Consider the following 19,721-nt stretch of genomic DNA (forward strand, 5'->3'; position numbering starts at 1 on the left):
GACTTTAATCTAATTTGAATCTTGCTAAAAGCTTTTCAAAATAAGAACTAGCGCCTTTTTAAAAATTATGTCGATGAAAGCGTACACATTCAGAATATTTAGGTGGTGGTCTTCTGTCGGGGCCATCCCGGGCTGAGAAAAACACATCCTATTCCCAGCAGAAAGACTGTGATACTCACTAACTAAAAATTCTCCCCGTCTGGGGAATAGATATAGAAATTGGCTCTCCTGTGTGCCACAGCAAAATGTGTAACTACTACATCAAAGAGATGCCAGTGGACTAGCACCTGAACATACTCAAATTAGCTGGCTGAACTGTGTTAACAAACTTTCAGTGTTTTTGTCCAAAAGTAACCAAGTTCACTGTTGAATAATACGTGACGAAAACTATCATTTAAAAGAAAAAGAACACCAAACCCAAAAGTCTTGCATTGTATAATGTAATAAAATTTATTACTTTCATTGATGACATTAATTAACGAAGAGGCATAAAGTAATCAATGTTTCAACCCCCACATATGTACACATAGTAGTACGACCATGCATAGACTGCACCTCATCAAGCCACAAAAACTGTACACATCTAGCTACTTCAGAAAAAAAAAAAAACGTATAGGCCTATATTTCATTTCAGCAAGAAATCTGTGACTGGTTTAAATCTATAGAAAAAGAGTACAAGTTGGCTACAGTCTAGCACACACATAGCAAAATCAGCCAGACTCAGAAATCTTTTTGTTATGTGCAAATTTCAGTCAATATTACAAAGTGGCACAGCTCATTTTTGCTACTTTGGAAAAAAAGAGAAAAAACTTTAAAACTTTATTATCATCTAATAATGATAAAACTTGCCATGCATGTTTCTTTTGTGGCTGCCAGAACATCTTTGTTTTGATTTTACTGAAAAATAGGCATAGTAGGCCTACCACGAAACAAAATAAAAGGTGTGTTGCATTTTGGCACAACTTTGAGTCATGCCATTTTGCTAGCATAGTGCGTAGTGACGATATGAAAACATTCCAGACCTGAAAATCTGTTCGCTATGTATGTGCTAGAATGCAGTTTCTTCAGCCACATAATATGAACCCCTTGTATTATAAACCTGAAGGCTAATGACTATAACGACTGCAAATATTAATTATATGAACATATATAATATCTGTACCAACAATAGCTATGTGTCTGTACTAGAACTTTTTGCTGCCACTTTTTCAAATGTAATTTCAAAAGCTCTAGACCAAAAACAGAATACCTAAACCATAAGTTAAAGAATGTTCTCATTAATTATCTCAATGGAATAGGTATATATATTCTTAAGAATCGAATGGGTATATTCCCAAGTCTACACTTGTAGAGAAGGAACCTGCGGGATGATGTATTCTGAAATTAATTCCTTTCTTTGAGCTTCATAGACCAGCACGTTCCTTTTGCTCTGTAAAGTGTCAAGAGCATTCAGTTACAAACCCATTCCTGTGCAGCAGCAGCAGTATACCTAGCGAAACTCACTTTGATAATGATTGATAACAGCATAAATCAGAGTATCACGCATTTATATTCTGTTCACGCTGGCTAAAGCCTAAGACAGAGAGTGACGAAAGAAATTTTAGTTCCTCTATATCACAATCACAATTAATCAAACAGGGTTGCAATCCAAAAACACGTCAAGTAAAGCACTGTCTAATTCTGATGCTAGAAAGCGACAACTCTTTCTTCTGATTTTAACTCGGCAATATTATAACAAAGAACAGAGTCATTTACTGCTTAGGCTACTCACAAACTGAGTGTAAGTTAGGAGAAAAACCACCCCCAACTCCATTTTCGTTTTTTGAAATGTATTATAATTTTGCCACAGAAAGGATCACACATTCTGACAGTGTGGGGTGCTGGAATACAGTACCAAATGCCACACTCTCTCACAACTGCACACAGCACGTCACATACCCGAGACAATACAAAGAAAATCAAACACATGTGAGTAGTATGTGTGCATGCAGATGTGTAGACTGCTGTTTGAATGTGAGTACCAGTCTAAAAAACAGTCGAGTCTCACTTGTCCGTCTCAGCGCCCCCCCAATCATCCACAGACACTCCGCTGAAGTCCTGTAAGAAGCTGGGGTCAGAGAGTGGGGTAAAAAAAAAAAAACCAACAACGCCTCAGAGGCCATAACTTACAGTACGTAATTTAAAAGTCCAAGATCTTTGTCCTGCAGCAGGCACCGGCTAAAAAGGAAATCTTCAACAAAGGATAACAAAAATTCTATTTAATTTATCACTCAAACCAAGTTATATGTTCCTCAAATACACCCAGTTTCTAATCGACAACTATGCCACACCCACTAGCAGATAGTGTGTATATAAATTCAATATATATACGTGTGTAGCATATAGTTGAACCTGGAACTCTTCACATAAGACGTATTTGGAGTCTTCTGTATTTTTCATTTTTGAGGCAAAGAGGGGTTGGGTTTTTTTCCTCATAACTAATTGATATACTTTTGAAAATATGATCCTGTAAATGTACCTCAAAGCAATGAAAAAGGTAGCTCAAATACAAAAAAAACTCTCCTGAAAACATGTCTGTACACATAAAGGAAACAACAATTTCAACAAAAAAAAGAAGAAAAAAACCCATCAGTCAGTCTACAAGGTCGCTCCGAGATGAAGCTGTAACTAGTCCCCTCCGGTACACATTGATCCACATTATATCTGTGTTTATATATATATACAGACTCAATATACATATCACAAAGGCTACAATTGTCTCAGAAAACCAGAGCCAGCACATGATATGAACATTTGATTTCATATACCACAATGACACTTCACACAGTATTCCAACAACCACGTCTCGGTCAGGCAAACAAAGCATCTTCCTCACCAATTCCACAACCATCCACTCAATCCAGACTCCCAATGCACTGGATCACACACGTTATGAATAAGATAATTTAAGGATTTGTATTGACCTGCTCACAAAAAGAAATAACCAGTCAAACAACAAACACGATACCTCTTCCTTTGTTCACACATTTAAATCACCACTGAGAGACGTGTAGAAAAAGATTCCAAAGAGACGAGGAAAGCCAGCAACTCATCACACAGCAGCACACACTACTTAATGAAATGTACACTAGCAAAGCTATCGGAATTTTTGAACACATTTCAGAAGAAGAAAAGGGACCAAGAATCCACGCTCTCGCATGTTCAATGATCATATGATTATTCCGATATTATATTAAAAATAATGAAAATATCTTAACAGTTACCAAACAGAAAGGCTGTTGAAAAGACTGAGAGAACACCACACCCAACAGAGCACTCACCTCTGCGTTTTGTACATCGATAATCTGAGAGGTGTGCAGTCAACATCACACAACCTTTTGTACTAGGAAATGAGGTTTTTCTTTGACTTCATAATATTTTTTAAAAAACAAAAAAACGGTACAGCATGCATTATGCGATACATTTCCTGGCAAACACTTATGCCGGAAAAGGAAATTCCACCTACAGCATTAACCGTTTTCTTATTTCACATACCTGAATTGCAATAGAGAAGTAAAGCGCGTACACACCTTGATACACCATATCTCAAAACCACACATATGTACACGCACACATACACACAATATACGCACACAGACATACAAAATACACACGATGCCCAGACAGACATTCGGCTTCCAACAATTCAGCCATCTTTTCGGCTTGCATCAACAGCTGGGAAGTGGAGTTTCCACACCGTGTTAAAAAAAAAAGTGACAATTCTTCATCTGTCTTGTAAAACGTCATCAGTTTACATTATCACTGTTTTGCCCCAAGTCCAATCTGGCAAACATCAGGGCATGACCCGGAAGTGATAAAAGCTGGACATGAGCCAACTGAAGTTCCAGTTGAGGGCGAGAGACAGGATGAAGACAAGCAGGATGCCCGTCATGGGAAACAGCAGCATTCTCGTGTTCTTGAGGAAAGGCAGAGCTGAGGACGACAAAACCAAAGTCTCATTAGGGAAATGACTTATCGTCAGTGCATTTCACTATCCGCGTATGGAGCATTCAGATTCTTTCAAGAAAATGTGCAAAACTTTCTTATTAGTCTAATAGGTGTATTAGCCTCCTGATTTTCACAATTCATATTTAAGTTGTCGTGAATTATTGATGCAAAGTAAAATGTGGGAGCTGAGTGGTCAAACGCCTCAAAATTGGATTGTTCCATACACGGATAGCGAACTGCAATGACATTATGTTGAGGCCATAATACAGATCTACAGATCTACACTCCGTTCACAATATTTTTTCTCTCACATTTTACTCTTTTTGTTTTTCACAAAAATTTTGAATTCACTATTAGAGTTCGCTGGTGTCATGCATTCCAATGCAGTAGTGCCCCTTTTAACATTTCATGAATCACTTGAATTCGCAAGCTCTTTTAAAAATCATTAACTCACTTATGTCTGGGCTATTTTAGAAAACACAGGCCCTGGAGTCTGGACTTTTTGGAGGTTTTCAAAAATTCACCCTCTCACACCACATACACCAAATTTAAACCACAGAAACATCAAATATAGTACCAAAAAATGCAAAATATATTACATAGAAATCTTTCATGGCTTCTATATCATGATCTTTCAAAAATGGGCACAATTTGACCACGCGCATAAAAAAATTTTTTAGGCACTTTTCCAAACTGAGGAGGAGTACATTTACAAAAAAAGGGCCGACTTTTTCGCGACCTCCCGACCCATCTCAAAATTCCCGACTTTTTCCCGATTTCCCAACCTGGTGGGGACCCTGAATATGAATCCGCCATTGAGGTCTATAATGATCTATAAATCTAGATCTAGTAGAGCAAGTGAGTCGGACTTGAATGAATCCACATGATGATCTGAACAATCAGTAAACAAACAAAATTCAAAACTGAAAGTAGATAATTTATGTCGTCGTCCTTTATCGCATTCGTATTTCTACTCAGGTTCCGACAAATATGTCGGAAACGCCAACTTCTGCAGTCGGCACGAAAGCGAAAGTGCTGTCAAAGCCGACGGGAGAAAAAAGGGGGGCTGGCAGTCGGCCAGGCCTCGCACTTTGCACATTGACTAATACAGGTGGGCCTAGCGATAGCATCGGCCGGCTCGCGGGTCGGGTCGCCATTGTCGGATTTCAGACGATTGTCGGCAAACATGCAGGTCTAAGTACCTTTCATCTTTTTTTTTTTAAATTTATTCTTGATGTCAGTCACTATAAAGGACATCTGTACAAACACATTTCAGTGACCAACATTGAAGAGCCGAACGTCTTACCGCTGTACCCCAGGAAGGTAATGTAAATGTAGTAGCCAATAGCTATCAGCCACAAACTGTTCCCAAATAATCGTGATGCAAACATGTGTGTGTTGATGAAATCTGAAAATACAACAACAAAAAAGCATAGCTTGAAACTGGAGGCTTCTCTTTCAACTTTCAGAACTCCATATGAATTTCAACTAAATGCATCGTTAGTATCATTAACAATTTTAAAAATATTCAAGAGCAACTTAAAACCTGACACAGCAACATATGGAAGTGAGTTAACTGCACATATTTGCAAGTGAAAATGTTTTTAAAAAACAGAAATACAACTGAGTCCATTTAAACCGAAACTTGAGGGATTTAGTTTAGCCAGGTTTTCGGTTCAGAGAGGTTACAGTAGTCTCCGCCTAAACGCACGCTATACAAAAGCACGCTCCGCTCAAACACACGCTTTCGTCATCTGACGGGTTTTTTACTATATAATTTAGACATACAAACGTACGGTCACTCCCTCTAAACGCACGCTCCGATCCGCGAAACACTCTGACAGGTTAAGCTTGACAAGGGGAAATTTTCACTACAACCTGCACAGCTTGCATAGACAAGCCAAGAAAACCGGGTGAGCCGGGTGAGTGCTCCTAGCGCCGAACAAAGAGAGTGGTGGACAGCGTTTTTACACCCAACTTTCCACAGAGTGCCACAGACACATAGGTCTGGTTCTCCGTCTAGGGCTGGTCGGGGGGGTGCACGGTTGGGGGACTGAACTGTTTTTTGATTGGTCACTGGAAATGCATCTTTGAGAGAAGGTTTCTGACTGGTGTTTGGGTGACAGCGTGTAATGTTTAGTAAGACCTAGGCCTGATGCGCAACACGTGTGAATTCAGTAAAACACTAAATAGGCCTCAATAGGGTTTGAGATTAGCCAAGTAAGCCTAATCAGTTGCGCTCGAAGAACTTATATTTTTATAACGTACTTGTTCAACGAATCACAAAAGAAATGTTTCTCTGAATGTAGAGATCTATGATTCTAATGTCGTCCGTGAATTTACGGTCAGGGGGTGGTCGCTTGGAAAACCACGACGCCGCGCCGTCGTCTCTACGACTATCTCCAACAGTTTCCTCTTAGCTGTTCCCGATGTTTTATAGTGCATTTTTATTACATTAATTTACATTGAGGCTGTCTTTCTACATCCCCCCCCTCCCCCATTCAACACGCCTTTGTATTCATAACCGCAGTCTGGGAAATCCTTCACAAAACCAGTCACGTGTTGTCACATTGTCGGCAAAAAGTGACCCTCACCCCAAAGGGAGGTCACTAGAATATCAAGGCAATGCAATGACTGCGTCCCTTCCTCCCATTGCAAAGGTTCATGAAAACGCAAGCTCCGTATAAACACACGCTGAAGATCCCCCCCCCCCCCCCCCCCCCCCCCCCGAGCACCGAGCGTTTAGGCAGAGACTACTGTACTCAAACAGGAGAAAAGAAATCAGGGATTTTCTTTTCTTTCCATTTACCGCTGTTTTCTGATTAACTGAGTCCAGTTTAGGTGGAAACTGTTGTTTATAGAGTAAGTTTACAAGAGAAATGCAAGTAAAATAATGCTGAATGTGCCGGACCCTCTGTACAGTTATCCTTCAGCCATAACTCTTCTACCCTCTCCTTAAAGTCCATAGAGAGCAAAAATATCTGCTACGTGAATCTCAAAAATAAGCAAAACTTGCAAAGGCCAGATTTAATCAACGTTTCTTTTGACTATAAAATAAATGGAGGTGTGAAAGCTGAAATCTCCACTGAATCGTCTGTTTCATTAAAAACAAGGTATTTAACGCAAATGTTGCACAAATAAGGCCTAAAACCTATTTAGGCAGGGAAAAGGACCCACACTAAAAGGCGACAAAAGATGGAAAAATACTGTTAGAGACCTATACTCGGTACCATATGGCATACTCACAATTCAAAAATGGCAGTTGGAAGAAATGTAAGATCATGAGCAGGGGAAAGAAAGCGTTGAGGTGAACATCAAAAGCGTAGCCCCACTCCACATCCTGTCCTCTAGGAGGACTCACCAACATGTAGCGATTGGCGATGAACCTGGAGAAAAAGAAAAAAGATTTTCTTGGAAGTCTTTTTCAACAAATTCTCTTCTTTTGTAACAGTCAGCTTTAACCAAATATAATGTATTTCGGAATGAACGCCATTATCTTTGTACTCCTAGTGAGCTCTTTTGGGTACAAATAGAGCACACACAGATGTTTCTGCAGTTCTTAATGATCCAACAGATAATAATAGATTCTTCTTCTTCTTCCTCGTTCTCAATTACAGCAGTTAGACAGTCAGTACGACGTCGCGCACAAACTGTGCAGTTCGCTTCAACTCTGAGAGACTGCCATAGAGCTTTCTCTCAAGGGGAGCCACATTCTGCCACGTCTGTGTATGAAGGGTGGCGTATAATAGATAATATATAGCGTTTGTATGGTGCAAATCCCCGATCAACAGCAAGCTCAAAGCGATTCACAATCTATACTATTACCCCAATAGACCTGAGAGCATTCTGAAACAACCTCAACTTCCTGGGAAGCATACAGTGCAAGCAGCCATTTATAGGCACTAAAACACTAACATACTGACGAGATCGTGCGCTTTCTATGGCCGGATACCCATTTCCACCTGGGTGAAGTGAGAAAAATTAGTGTAAAGTTAGACCTGCATGTGAGCCTCAACCAGATTGTCTGAAAATTTTCCGCACCCCCCCCCCCCCCCCCACACAAAAAAAGCCTTTGTGGGTGTCATAATCATAAGGAAAAACATCCGAGTAACGAGCGACCACCCCAACAAACACAATAAAGAAGAGACCTAACCCTAACCCTACCCCCAAAAAGAACCTGCAACGGGCCTCATGTAAAAAGGCCAAAACAAGTCCTAAATTTAAAAAAAAAAATTAATTAAAAAACCACACTCCAAAACAAACAAGGAGCATATCAAATAGATCTAGATCTAGATCTATATATGGCTTACATCTACATTGCTATAGGGTTTGATACAATAACATAATAGAATTGGAATATATAATATGAATCCTTCATATATATATATATTATATATATATCTAGATATAGATCTAGAAATCTAGTAATCTAAATAAATCTAGATCTAGATCTTGTAGAACAAGTGAATAGGAATAGGCCTTGAACTAGAAATCCGCATCCGATTCCCAACAGAGGGACTCAGCTGAGTCTAGATTCTAGATCTAGATCTTTAGTCTTTACTCTAAATAAATAAACAATTCACGCACCTGATGAAATGCTTATTTTTTACCAATATAAAGATTACAGCACAACCTATGATAGGGTTTGACACAATAGAATTGGAATATGAATCCTCCATTGAGGTCTATAATGATCTATATAAATCTAGATCTAGATTCTATTAGAACAAGAGAGTCGGACTTGAATGAATCCACACGATCTGAACAATTGAATTAGTCAACAAACGAAATTCAAAATGGCCGCTCGAGCACGAAACTGAAAGTAGACAATTTAAGTTGTCGTCTTTTTTCGTATTCGCATTTCTACTTAGGTTCCGACAATTATGTCGGAAACGCCGACGTCGGCAGTCGGCGGTGCGCGCGTCAGCGGTCGGCACGAAAACGAAAGTGCCGACGAAGCCGACGGGAGAAAAATGGGTCACTGGCAGTCGGCCAAGCCTCGCACTTCGCACATTGACATACAGGCGGGCCTAGCGATAGCATCGGCCGGTTCGCGATTGTCGGATTTCAGACGATTGTCGGCAAACATGCAGGTCTATAAAGTGCCTTTCCCAGGGACACAACGTCGGGCCCACGGCTCGAACCCCCGACCCTGCAACCTCACGACTACGAGTCCGGTAGCCTAACCACTAGGTCACTGACGCCACCAGCCTATGTCCACCTGACCGAGCGCCATGTAGACCAGTACCCTGTACAGTAGAGGTGTGCGAGTAACGAGTCCAGGCTCGAGTACTCGAGTAATACATGCGGCGAGTCCAGACTCGAGTCACAAGTAAATTACTCGAGTAAAGACCCGAGTAAGGACTCGAGTCTGTAGGGGAAAAACAGAAAAAAGGAGAAAAATTTGGTTTTTTTAAAAGTTAAGAATTGATAAAAGAAAAATTCTGATAAGCAATTTTTTAAAACTGAAGGAAAAGGAACAAAAAAAAACAAAAATACCCCTTCCCCAAAGGAAAAAAACCGACCCCCCCCCCCCCCCCCAGAAAAAAGCAAAAAGGAAACCACTGTTAGAAACCCACGATGACCAATCAAACTTCTTTCTTTTATGAAGTGCATTGTCTGAGGTTTACAGATTGTGTACATTTTATTCTTACTGTTGTAACAAAGAATTTTTTTTTTTTTTAAATAATAAGATAAGATAAGATGAAGACTACTTCTATTCTAGCTTAGTTGTTATACAGTTGTAAGCTTCTCACTCACCCGGGGTGAGAGAGCAAGCCTTTTGGCTATTCTCTTCATGTGTGCGTTTACCGTGATGTGATACCCAGTGTAAACCACAGAATTCTAGATCTACACTTTTTAAAAAATTGAATTCTGTCGTGTAAACAAACGTTCCAGTCCTCTTGTGTTAAAAACATGCAATTTTATCTGCGGGCATTGAAAGAGAGAGAGAGAGAGAGAGAGAGAGAGAGAGAGAGAGAGAGAGAGAGAGATAGAGAGAGAGATAGAGAGAGAGAGAGAGAGGAGTAGCCTAGATATAGCGAGAACTTCTGGGCAAAACAAAATGCCGATTAGGGTAGTTCGGCTCTATTCTAAAAGTGAAACAGCCGTAGCATCATTGTAGACCACCAAATTAGTTTTACTTTTGTGTTATAATATCATTTTTTTTAAAAGGGGTTTGTCTATTTAATCATCCTCACCGATAGGAAGTATTCAGAAATTAGGAAAACCCGGTTTTGTTTCACAGCGGGTGAGAATAGCCAACACTGGCTAGTCTCACCCGGGGTGAGAGGTCGATCACATTTTTATTCTCACCTGGGGTGAGAATAGCCACTTCCTAAGATAAAATAAAATAAATACGGTATAAACAGCATATGTCTAAAATTGCCATAAGCCTACTCAAGCTCCCTCCTAGGAAGGCACTCTATTTTCTGTCCGATATTCAACAAAACCTTTTTTGAAACCCACTAAAATTCCCTTTCGGGATACTATTTCTCGAGTAATAACTCGAGTCTTAAGAGCCGTGGGACTCGAGTAATTACTCGAGTAATTACTCGAGTCCAGAGCAGATACTCGAGTCTGGACTCGAATCTTAATATGCTGGACTCGCACACCTCTACTGTACAGTACTGCTTATGTCTGCCTGCACAAGAAAAGTGAACTCCCAAAGTCTCTGAGAGCAGGACAATCTGACCTAGCAAGTTGATCCTCCTACAGCTCCTTGTCTGAGTAGGTGCTGACTAAGCCTGACATGCAAAATCTTCTTGCCACAGAATGTCAGTGGTTAAGTTTCTTTTTCCTTTCCTGAGCTGAGCCATTTGTTAGCTCATCCTAGGGATTTGAAGTTATCACTACTTGGAATAATCTCCTTCATGTGATGCCACTGGTCCATGATGACACTACTAATATAAAAACCTTAAGAGGTCAAAGATAAAAAACAAAGAACTCTTTCAAAGTGTCGACCACACTCACCAGAACAAAGTGGCGATCAGAAGTCCCACTCCGATGCAGTCGACAAAGATGACCCACAGCAGGAACTTGAGGCCCCCCAAAAACCCAAGTCGGAGGACGAGGCTGAACCCGATGGAAGAGGCTGAAGGCACAAAGAACACACAGACAATTTTAAGAAATGATAGTTCTGAGAAAAATTACCCCTTAAAACAAGTAAGAAAGTGATGAAAACGTACAGATTTATACAACAACATGAACTGTGTCATCTGTTTAATCAGGTCACAAACATCTAGCTTTATGTCAATGACAAGTCACAAACAATTACTTCACAATACACCTTGTTTTTTTTCCTTTCCGAAGCTCAAGCCATGAACAAGTTCATCAATGTGAGTACAAATAAGTAGGTGTTTATGTATGTAATAGTAGAAAAGCCTCTGTCTCAACCGACAATAGAATTTATGTGAGAACAAAATGCATTCAAAATAAGATGACTTCAAACAATAGTTTTACACGTCAAAGTCAGAGTAAAAAAGTAGAAATCAAATCAAAATTCAACGTTACACTATGGTTGTCATTTTCAAGATCTTAGTGAAACTCAAATTGTTACTGTAAAAATTATTTCTCTTGGAAAAACTATAGAACTCTTCACTATAAAAGCAGTAAAAACCATCTCTTCGAATACCTTTCTAACATATCAAACATATGACTAGCAACCTCACAAGTTGACAGAATTGATGTGTCAAAAACTGAAGAAAAACTTGCTGTTATTCACGAGCAATTTTCCTAATTTGCCCGATATTTTGACAGAAAAGTGGGAAAACATGGAGTGACATTAAGTGACTAGCCCAGGACAGGGAAAGGTGGAAAGTGTTTGTTCGTGGCCTATATCCTGATCCCGGGTGAGAAAGGTAATAACGATGATGGTGCCCAATATATTCTGATAGTCTGCGTCTCCATAAGTAATGCTTGAGTTGATTACAAAATAAAAATCATCACTCTATCTGTTCTCACCACACAGCCAGAACGTGAGCAGAACAAGGAATGCTGGGTCGTCTCGCGCCCACTGGTCTTTCGTCTCTGAAATAAGAAGAAAATGTTAAAGCCTCTTATGGACAAGTTCATGGGCGATACAGTTGGGCACAGAAAATGGTAACACAGAAAACTCAAAATCAAGGATGGCTCGTACAATTTGCTATTCCCCGTCTGATATATGTTTATATTTTTTTAATCCCAAATTTTCTTGAACCCAAGTTAAGGATGTGTTTAACCCATTTGTCCATCCCTGATGTGCTTTCTTATCCAAATCCTCCTGTATATTAATAAGCTGAAGACATTTCTGTAGGTTACAAAAGAAGCACTAGTCAGCACTATCATTACCACGGAAAAGTATTTTAAACAGACTACTAGAAACAATCTGTTACAACTCCTTTGCTCTATATGTGATTTTTTAGAACATTCAATTATCAAAGCAAAATTTCCACAGACATACATACAAAACAAACACAATAGTTGCTCTTTTTGCACACATCGTGTCAACAGGATGTTGATGATAGTTCAGAACAATTTCAAGCACCCTAGTTCTGGAAAAGCTAGGCTAATGCTTCTTATAAGACACAGAATAATAAATCTAAAAAACTTACGTTTTCTGTATTGAAAGTTTCTATACCTGTTGATAAGAAAAGAAAACTATGTCACATTCAATTACAAAAGTGTACACCAATAAATAAAAAATTCATTTTTACAGTGCTTGTAACACAATTTCTTGGCAAAAAAGCAGAAACCCCCAAAAAAGGTGGAGATTACAGTGATAATGTAAGGTCTGTCGATAATTGAGGTTATAATATATTCTATATATATATATATATATAATATATACATCTTAACTTTGTAAAGCAAAAGCCTATTTTGAAGAACAGAGTGAAAAGACTTTTTCCCCATTTTTGACAAAGTTCTTCCAAATTCATCACAGCATATACCAAGAAGTAAAAAAACACAAATTTATTTTGTTCAATAAGTACCTGTGCGCATCTACTCAAATTGCTAAATTCTTCTTCCCTCTATTGAAATATCATTTTAGCAGAGAGATGGTCTTAACTCAGACAATTACAAAAATTATTTCTTAACATAGTAGTTTTCAAAGAATCAATGAAAAGGGTAATATTGATAATTTATTCTAAGAAAAAAGAAAACATATTATTCTTTTTTAACACAGAGGAGATTAAATTGAAAGCTACAAGACAGTCGAATTTTCGCCAATTTAGCCAGCTTTTATGTTTAGAGAAGTTGCTCAAATAAAAGAAAAAAAAGTTGGGGATTTATTTTCTTTCAGTTTACAGACATTTCGGATTAACCGTGTTTGCTTTAAACCGACTCCAGTGTACTTTTTTAAAATGTCAAATGTGACTAAAAAGACTGTACCGACACTATAAAGGTAAAACCAACCATTACCCTACAGAAATTTACTCACACTTTTTGAGGAGAAATGAAAAGATAAATCATCTGCCAGAATGCATATTCAAAGTCCATTTGACGAAATTTGAAGAGGCGGCGAAAATATTTTTGTCTCTTCGCTGTTGCTGTGAGATGAGAATCCTTTCTGTGGTTAATTGTGGTTCCATTGCTGTTTGATCGACTAAGAAAAGGTGACACTGGTGGTGATGGTGGTGTTGGTGACACAGGAGGGGAGTACTTTGCATAATTCGCCATTGCGTCTCAAGTTTCCTGTAGAAAAAAAAGAGCAAAAAGTATGATTCCTACTCAGTCAACCAACAACATTCAGCCCTGTACTTCCTTACTCTTATAAATATTTCATTGTTTCGGTGCTCACAATAAAAACTGGAACATTGTTCAAGCTTGTTTTAGTTTTAGTAGAGGTTTTATGGCGCTCACACGTGCATAAGGTCATATGAGCACCAGAAGATTAGAGCTGTTGCAAGAGAGTAACAAACATAAAAAAGAAGAAGAGGAGATAAGTACGATAGATGTTTGATGGGAAAGAAGAAGCAAACCACACCAGAGCAACCGCCAACCACCCACTTGTTCAAACTTGAAATTAAAAAGCAAAACATCAGCTTTATAAAACACAAGCTACAATAACCTGATATTAAAATGAAATTATTGGTTTTTAATTCAAATGGTGGTATCAAAATGAGCTCTATCATAATAGTGATATAAGCAAAATAGAAGAATACTCACATTGACTCACTACAACACATTTCTTCATGCTATCACTGTGTACAGCCATAATGATAAATAACTTGTCTTTTATTTCTTCATTTCACTCATATATTCGTGAAGTTTAACAATACAAAAATTCCACACATAGGTCTCATGCCTGCAGGGTAAGTAAGTAAGTGACTTGAGAAAAGTAAGTGTGGAAGAGATCTAAGCAATGGCAATAGTATGCACAGCGGCCAAAGCATCTTCTTGACAAACTTAATCAGCATTTTAACTCTTGTCCTGTGTCTGTGCTGAGATGCAAGTCTTTTAATTGTAACCTATTACGTCGGACGTTCCCGGCAGGCTGCCGGGGTCACTGCCGGGGTCACTCAGTGTGTACTGTTGATATACAGCAAGCGGCACTGGAAACATGAGTGTTCGCCATGAATACCAAGGGGGTGTGTTAATTGTTGATGAAAATAACGTTCTATCTTTTACAGTTTTCTATATAAAGTGTTACAAACACGTAACAAAGGCTCTCAAACGTTGATGAGACATTACGAGTCATTACGCCCATTCAAATAACCTTTTTAGACGCTCTTGTTGTTATGAATGATCTGGGGTTCGAAAGGGGATAATATAGGTCAATTTCTGAAAGTTTTGCTCTCAAATAGTACTTTTTACCAGCAAAATGGTATTCAAATCTATCAAATAAGCTTATTTGTATCAGGTAATATTTTACATAAAATCAAGCTCATTTGAAAGATTTTGAAGAGTAAAATAGAAGTCTTGTTTCCTGGCTATCCTTCTAATTTCATTGGACGAACATCTAGAGCTACAAACCTGGCGTGTTTTGAATGAGACGTATGCCTCGGTTACGAACCAACGCAGGTGGTTCTAAAAGTAGGCCACAAATGCACACAAATTCAAGCAGACTGACGCACACACACTTGAGCTGCGGGAATAAAGGACCCGGTCATTACACGGATGACGCTCCGCGCCAGGGCCCCAACTGACACAGGACCAGACGGAAGGCGAAGTGCCGAAATACGCTTATCGGGGAACATAAACCCGGCTCCCGTAGGACAAGGGTTAACCCGCCATGGGTAACACAAAGTGCAAGGTGTTTAAGCTAGCTCTATTTAACATGGCATTGAGCCAGAGAGTACAAGCCCAAAGCGGCAAACAACAAATTAGTAGTTAGCAGTGTAACCACAGAGGCCACAGTTCTGTTGTGAACTGTGCCATGGTTGAAGAAAGGTGGACACAGTGCTTTGGCCACCTCTATATTCTCACCCCTGGTGAGAATAACTCATTACTCGCTATTCTCACCCCTCCACCGGATATTGACAGTGATGTAGATCTATATTTTTTTAATCAGCGCTGAAAACTGGCGGAAATCGTGCCTCTTAGTTTCCCAGGCCAGCGACATCTGGAAGTCATTAAATCACCGTTGGAACCACTCCGTGCCGGGTTACGCGGGGGTCACTGGCCGCTCTGTTGCACGCAAGTTGCAGGCGGGCAGGTCATGGCGTAATCCACAGTTTTGACACAAATTTTGCGGCAGTATCCTCACTCTAACCACAAATTATTCCATATAAAAAGAAAAGAGCAAGATTCCCCCTCTCAGTCTGTGAAAACCCGATCTCAATGCGACGATATTTGCCGATGTTACAGTGCATGCAAAATGTTCTTAATTTCATCTGTGTGTGCCACAATCAATTCACTTTTAATTTCCAAAGTGCCTGCTCAATCTAAAAAAATGTTGGTACATGCACTGATTTCCAAAATTGAAAAGCGGGCTCAAGGCATCGTAGACAATACGGAAAAACTATGATAAGTTATGAACAAGCATTTGCTCCAGACAGCACCTTCACTGCGCATGCGCATCGAGGTTGCAGGCACCGAGAAAACAACCACGGCGCCATAGATAAGCATATAGATCTACTGTACAAAATGTGTAAATAGATCTGTGTCATTTCATGAAATAAACAGTAATGTGAATTTCATCACAAGCCTGACGAATTTTGCTATTGAACGAAAATGTAAAAATGTGGATTACTCATCCTCCAACAATGATGTCTTTTGAGATACCCACATTAATTGTCTTTTCCTCCTCCCGACTGACCAACAGTCTCATAAATTATAATTTGTAGAGCTGCTTTAAAGTTTGTTTGTTTTTTAATGTATATAGTGATGAAGAATGCAGGAGGGGGCGGTGGTAGATCTAGATCTAGAGCCCCTGTACAGCATACCGACATGTACGTCAGACCGGCAATAAGCACGCATTCGGCCCAAAATTGGACAACCAGACAATTAAATGATAACCTGGAATGACGTCTGCTATACAATTCCATTCAATATTGTTTTGTTTTCAAGTTCAACTATTTTGAGCAGAATCAGACACCTGTGTGAGCAGAAATAATCCATTTCATCTCCAAAGGTAAGAACCACGTTCAGCCATTACGGCTTGCAGATGCGCCTTGCGTCATAGGAAATAAGCTATTGGTTCTGTAATCGTACCCGCAGGATTCGTTTCGCATTTTTATTCAGTTTATAAGGTGTCTAGTTACCGTCACAAACCATTCGCTGCTCTTTGTTGTAACAATTGGCGCCGGTAGGGGGTGCCGGTATGGGGTACAATTTTTTGAGGGATGTACCCTATACCGGCACTATATTTTTTTACATGGTGCGTGACTTGAAAAATAGTTAATTCTTCACGGACTATGGATGGCATCTTAGTACTTTAGATTTTTTAGTTTCTATGATTTGATGTAGGTCTAGATAGATCTTTTTTAATGTTTGAAACAAATTTATATGAAGGAAACTCTATCCCTTCCCTCCACCTGTTGTATGTAATGATGATGATGATGTTCCTCTGTCCAATGTATATTGTGATGATGTTCCTCCAGCCACTGTTTCCACATGTTGTGATATTGTTCCTGCTCCTACTGCTTCTGTTTCAGAAGAAGAACTACCTTTGGTTTCAACACCAGCTCGGGATCCTGTGGATAACCAGGACCATGACTATTGTCTGCCTGAGCAGGCATTGAGACCATTGGAAGATGAAACTCTGGTGACACCCCAAGCCCCCCAAAAACTGCCTCAGGACTACACTTTTGCTTTGTCCTTGACAAGCTAATTGATCACACCATTGCCACTGGATGGATGGCATCAGACATGCATTGGGTCCGCTGTTGCCATTGGCACAAAATCGAACCTAAGGAGAACAAGGGGGCATACAGAAAGTACCTTGATTTGTACAATCAACTCATTCCTACCCCCTCGTTTGTCAACCTGCCCGTAACAGCAAGCTGGAACTCTATGGTTTCAACACAGAGAAGCAGGCTCAGGCCCCTAAGTTATTATTACCTGTATTATTACCTGTCCTGGGCAACAACGTCATTGCACACCAGACAGGTCCATAAATGCTCAGTTACCCCCGGCACCAAAGCCCGCATGTGTGAGTTGTGATTGTATCATAAGGGGCGTTGTGGTCGACAGAGTGCTGTGTTGAGCGAGATGTCAAAGAGTGAACTAAAGCATTTTACATTAGTGTGCCCTGAGTGGGAGTAAGATGTTCATATGTGTGGAAGAGTAAAGTGAAGCATTCATGTATGTGTGTGAGTAAGATGTTCATATGTGAGTTTGTTGTGATACATGTGTAAGAGTAAAATGAAGCATTCATATACTTGTGTGTGAGTAAAAGATGTTGAAGTGAGTTTGTTGTGATATGTGAGGAAGAGTAAAATGAAGCATTCATGTACCTGTGTGTGAGGAAGATGTTCATATATGAGTTTGTGATATGTGTGGAAGAGTAAAATGAAACATTCATACACCTATGTGTTAGTAAGATGTATGTGAGTCTGTCCTGGTTGTTGTTCTTTTATGTATGTCAATAAACATTAGTTCTGTCTTAGGCCCACTGTACAAAAGGAGTTCGTTTTTGCTTCTTTCCTCTTTTCAAATGCCTAGTTGTACTTCAATTTGAGTGTGCTGGTATGGGGTGTACAGCGCGCAGGTATGGGGTACATGCCATGACAGAAAACCCGATACGTGCCGGTATGGGATACATGTCATGACATGCTTCAAGTTTTGTTTAGGGGTCTTCTTTATACACTATCTGACTAAAAACTTCACCCCACACCGACAGAAAAGGCTGGCCTCTCAACGAAACGAAATTTTGGGTCGATGTTTTTGAAAGAGCCGAAGTTATGGTAATACAAAAGTTCACTTCCGGAAATAGTCATCACAAAACACTAAGGTGTCGGTATGCCGTACATGGGATCTAGATCTAATCCTCCAGCATCTTTCCCGCAATTTTCGTACACTTCCATCTTTGGTGCCATGCGGTTGGCTATACTTAGATGTAGTCACGTGATCAGAGGGGAATCCTGGTCTGACGTCAAAGAAGATGGGCACCGTACCTAAAAATAGTTTGCGTCTTTCTACATTTAATCGCATGTGCGCTATTCTAACTCAGTAGTAATCAGAATAAAGGTGGCCATGCAGAACAAGTTGGCCTAACATATATATAGTATCTTACCCAACTCGCGACCACTTGTCGTATTTTGCTTTCTCAGCGGTCTCTGTCAGCAAAATAGGTCAGGCAATCCTTGTTCAGGGCCGCTTCAGTGTGTCAACTTCCGGTTTATACTGTGATATCGTCACTCATTCCATGACGTCATTCACAGATTTCGCATTTTAACATGTTTATGTTCTGCCCTTGGCGCGACCGCATACGGAACGGGGCGCGACCATGCACGCACAGACATAACAGGTGCAAGAAAGTTGTTAGTACACTATTTAAAGGTAAAGTATAATCATTTCTTTAGCGAATTACGATGAAAACAATTATCTTATTATAAACAGAGGGTATAGAGACAAGTGGTCACGGGCTGGGTCAGCTACTCTAGTGTAGTAACTGAAGAAAACTTCTCGAAGAATGTTTCCGATAAGCCTTTCACTTCGAACTCGACTGCTGCACTAGCAGACGACTGACGTTCTCTGAAAAGGATCGACCAAAAGTGTAACTAGACAAGGCACGTAACTCTTATAAAACAGATTGCACACGAGCTGCACAAAAGGAAAAATGGCAAATGGGGAACTGGTCGCGCTCAGGGCACGGTCGCGCCAAGGGCTCTCTAGTATAGTCTAGCTGTGAACAATAACAGTATAGAGATCTAGAAATCTAGAACCTAGATCTAGAATTTAGATATTCTATTCTAGATCTGTAAACTCACTCTTGCCAATGAACTGTCAGTCTTGCCTTTACTACTTCACCAAGTTTTTAAAAGTTTTAAAAGCTTAAGCAGCCTATCTAGATCTAGATATCTAGCGCCGCAGCAGTAAGCTCAAGAAGGCGTTGAATAATAATTACCTGATACTAAATACAGTAGCTGTGACTCAGTGAATGCAGTTAGTCCTTCGTCTGTCAGTGTGTCATAATGGCATGTACAGATCACGTATGCATCCGTTATTACAGCGTTGGTATGATTAGTATCATGAACCTAATCTGCTGGTTGTTTGGGATACACTCTCATCACTGCCAGCGAATTGACGGAAGTACATACTGTTTACATGTCTGCGCATGTGTATTACGAATCCAAGGGAAATAAAGCTTG

The 19,721-nt window shown here is 39.8% G+C and overlaps 1 protein-coding gene and 1 long non-coding RNA gene across 2 annotated transcripts; both read right to left on the reverse strand.

The window, feature by feature from the left end:
- Positions 1 to 426: 426 nt before the first annotated feature.
- On the reverse strand, positions 427 to 19,657 carry LOC101845950 (protein unc-50 homolog). The gene is made up of 8 exons (XM_005106867.3): positions 19,478 to 19,657; positions 13,406 to 13,659; positions 12,579 to 12,604; positions 11,950 to 12,015; positions 10,960 to 11,080; positions 7,234 to 7,373; positions 5,294 to 5,395; positions 427 to 3,972 (listed from the first exon to the last, which is right to left on the reverse strand). The coding sequence occupies exons 2-8, from the start codon at positions 13,642 to 13,644 to the stop codon at positions 3,833 to 3,835; spliced, it is 834 nt and encodes a 277-aa protein (XP_005106924.1). The 5' UTR covers positions 13,645 to 13,659; positions 19,478 to 19,657; the 3' UTR covers positions 427 to 3,832.
- On the reverse strand, positions 9,657 to 10,867 carry LOC118478435. Its single transcript, XR_004859037.1, has 2 exons — positions 10,440 to 10,867; positions 9,657 to 9,842 (listed from the first exon to the last, which is right to left on the reverse strand). It is a non-coding gene; the product is annotated as an uncharacterized LOC118478435 (long non-coding RNA).
- Positions 19,658 to 19,721: the final 64 nt, after the last annotated feature.

The sequence above is a fragment of the Aplysia californica genome, unplaced genomic scaffold (genome assembly GCF_000002075.1).
Source record: "Aplysia californica isolate F4 #8 unplaced genomic scaffold, AplCal3.0 scaffold00560, whole genome shotgun sequence".
NCBI classification, from domain to species: domain Eukaryota; kingdom Metazoa; phylum Mollusca; class Gastropoda; order Aplysiida; family Aplysiidae; genus Aplysia; species Aplysia californica.

Bases quoted from the DNA above. Each gene is read 5' to 3' on its own strand.
- LOC101845950 (XM_005106867.3), bottom strand. From the start codon at position 13,644: ATGGCGAATTATGCAAAGTACTCCCCTCCTGTGTCACCAACACCACCA. The intron at 7,374-10,959 runs GTGAGTGTGGTC...CTTTTTCTCCAG, and splicing joins CTGATCGCCACTTTGTTCTG to GTTCATCGCCAATCGCTACA. The intron at 3,973-5,293 runs GTAAGACGTTCG...TGTCGTCCTCAG, and splicing joins TACCTTCCTGGGGTACAGCG to CTCTGCCTTTCCTCAAGAAC.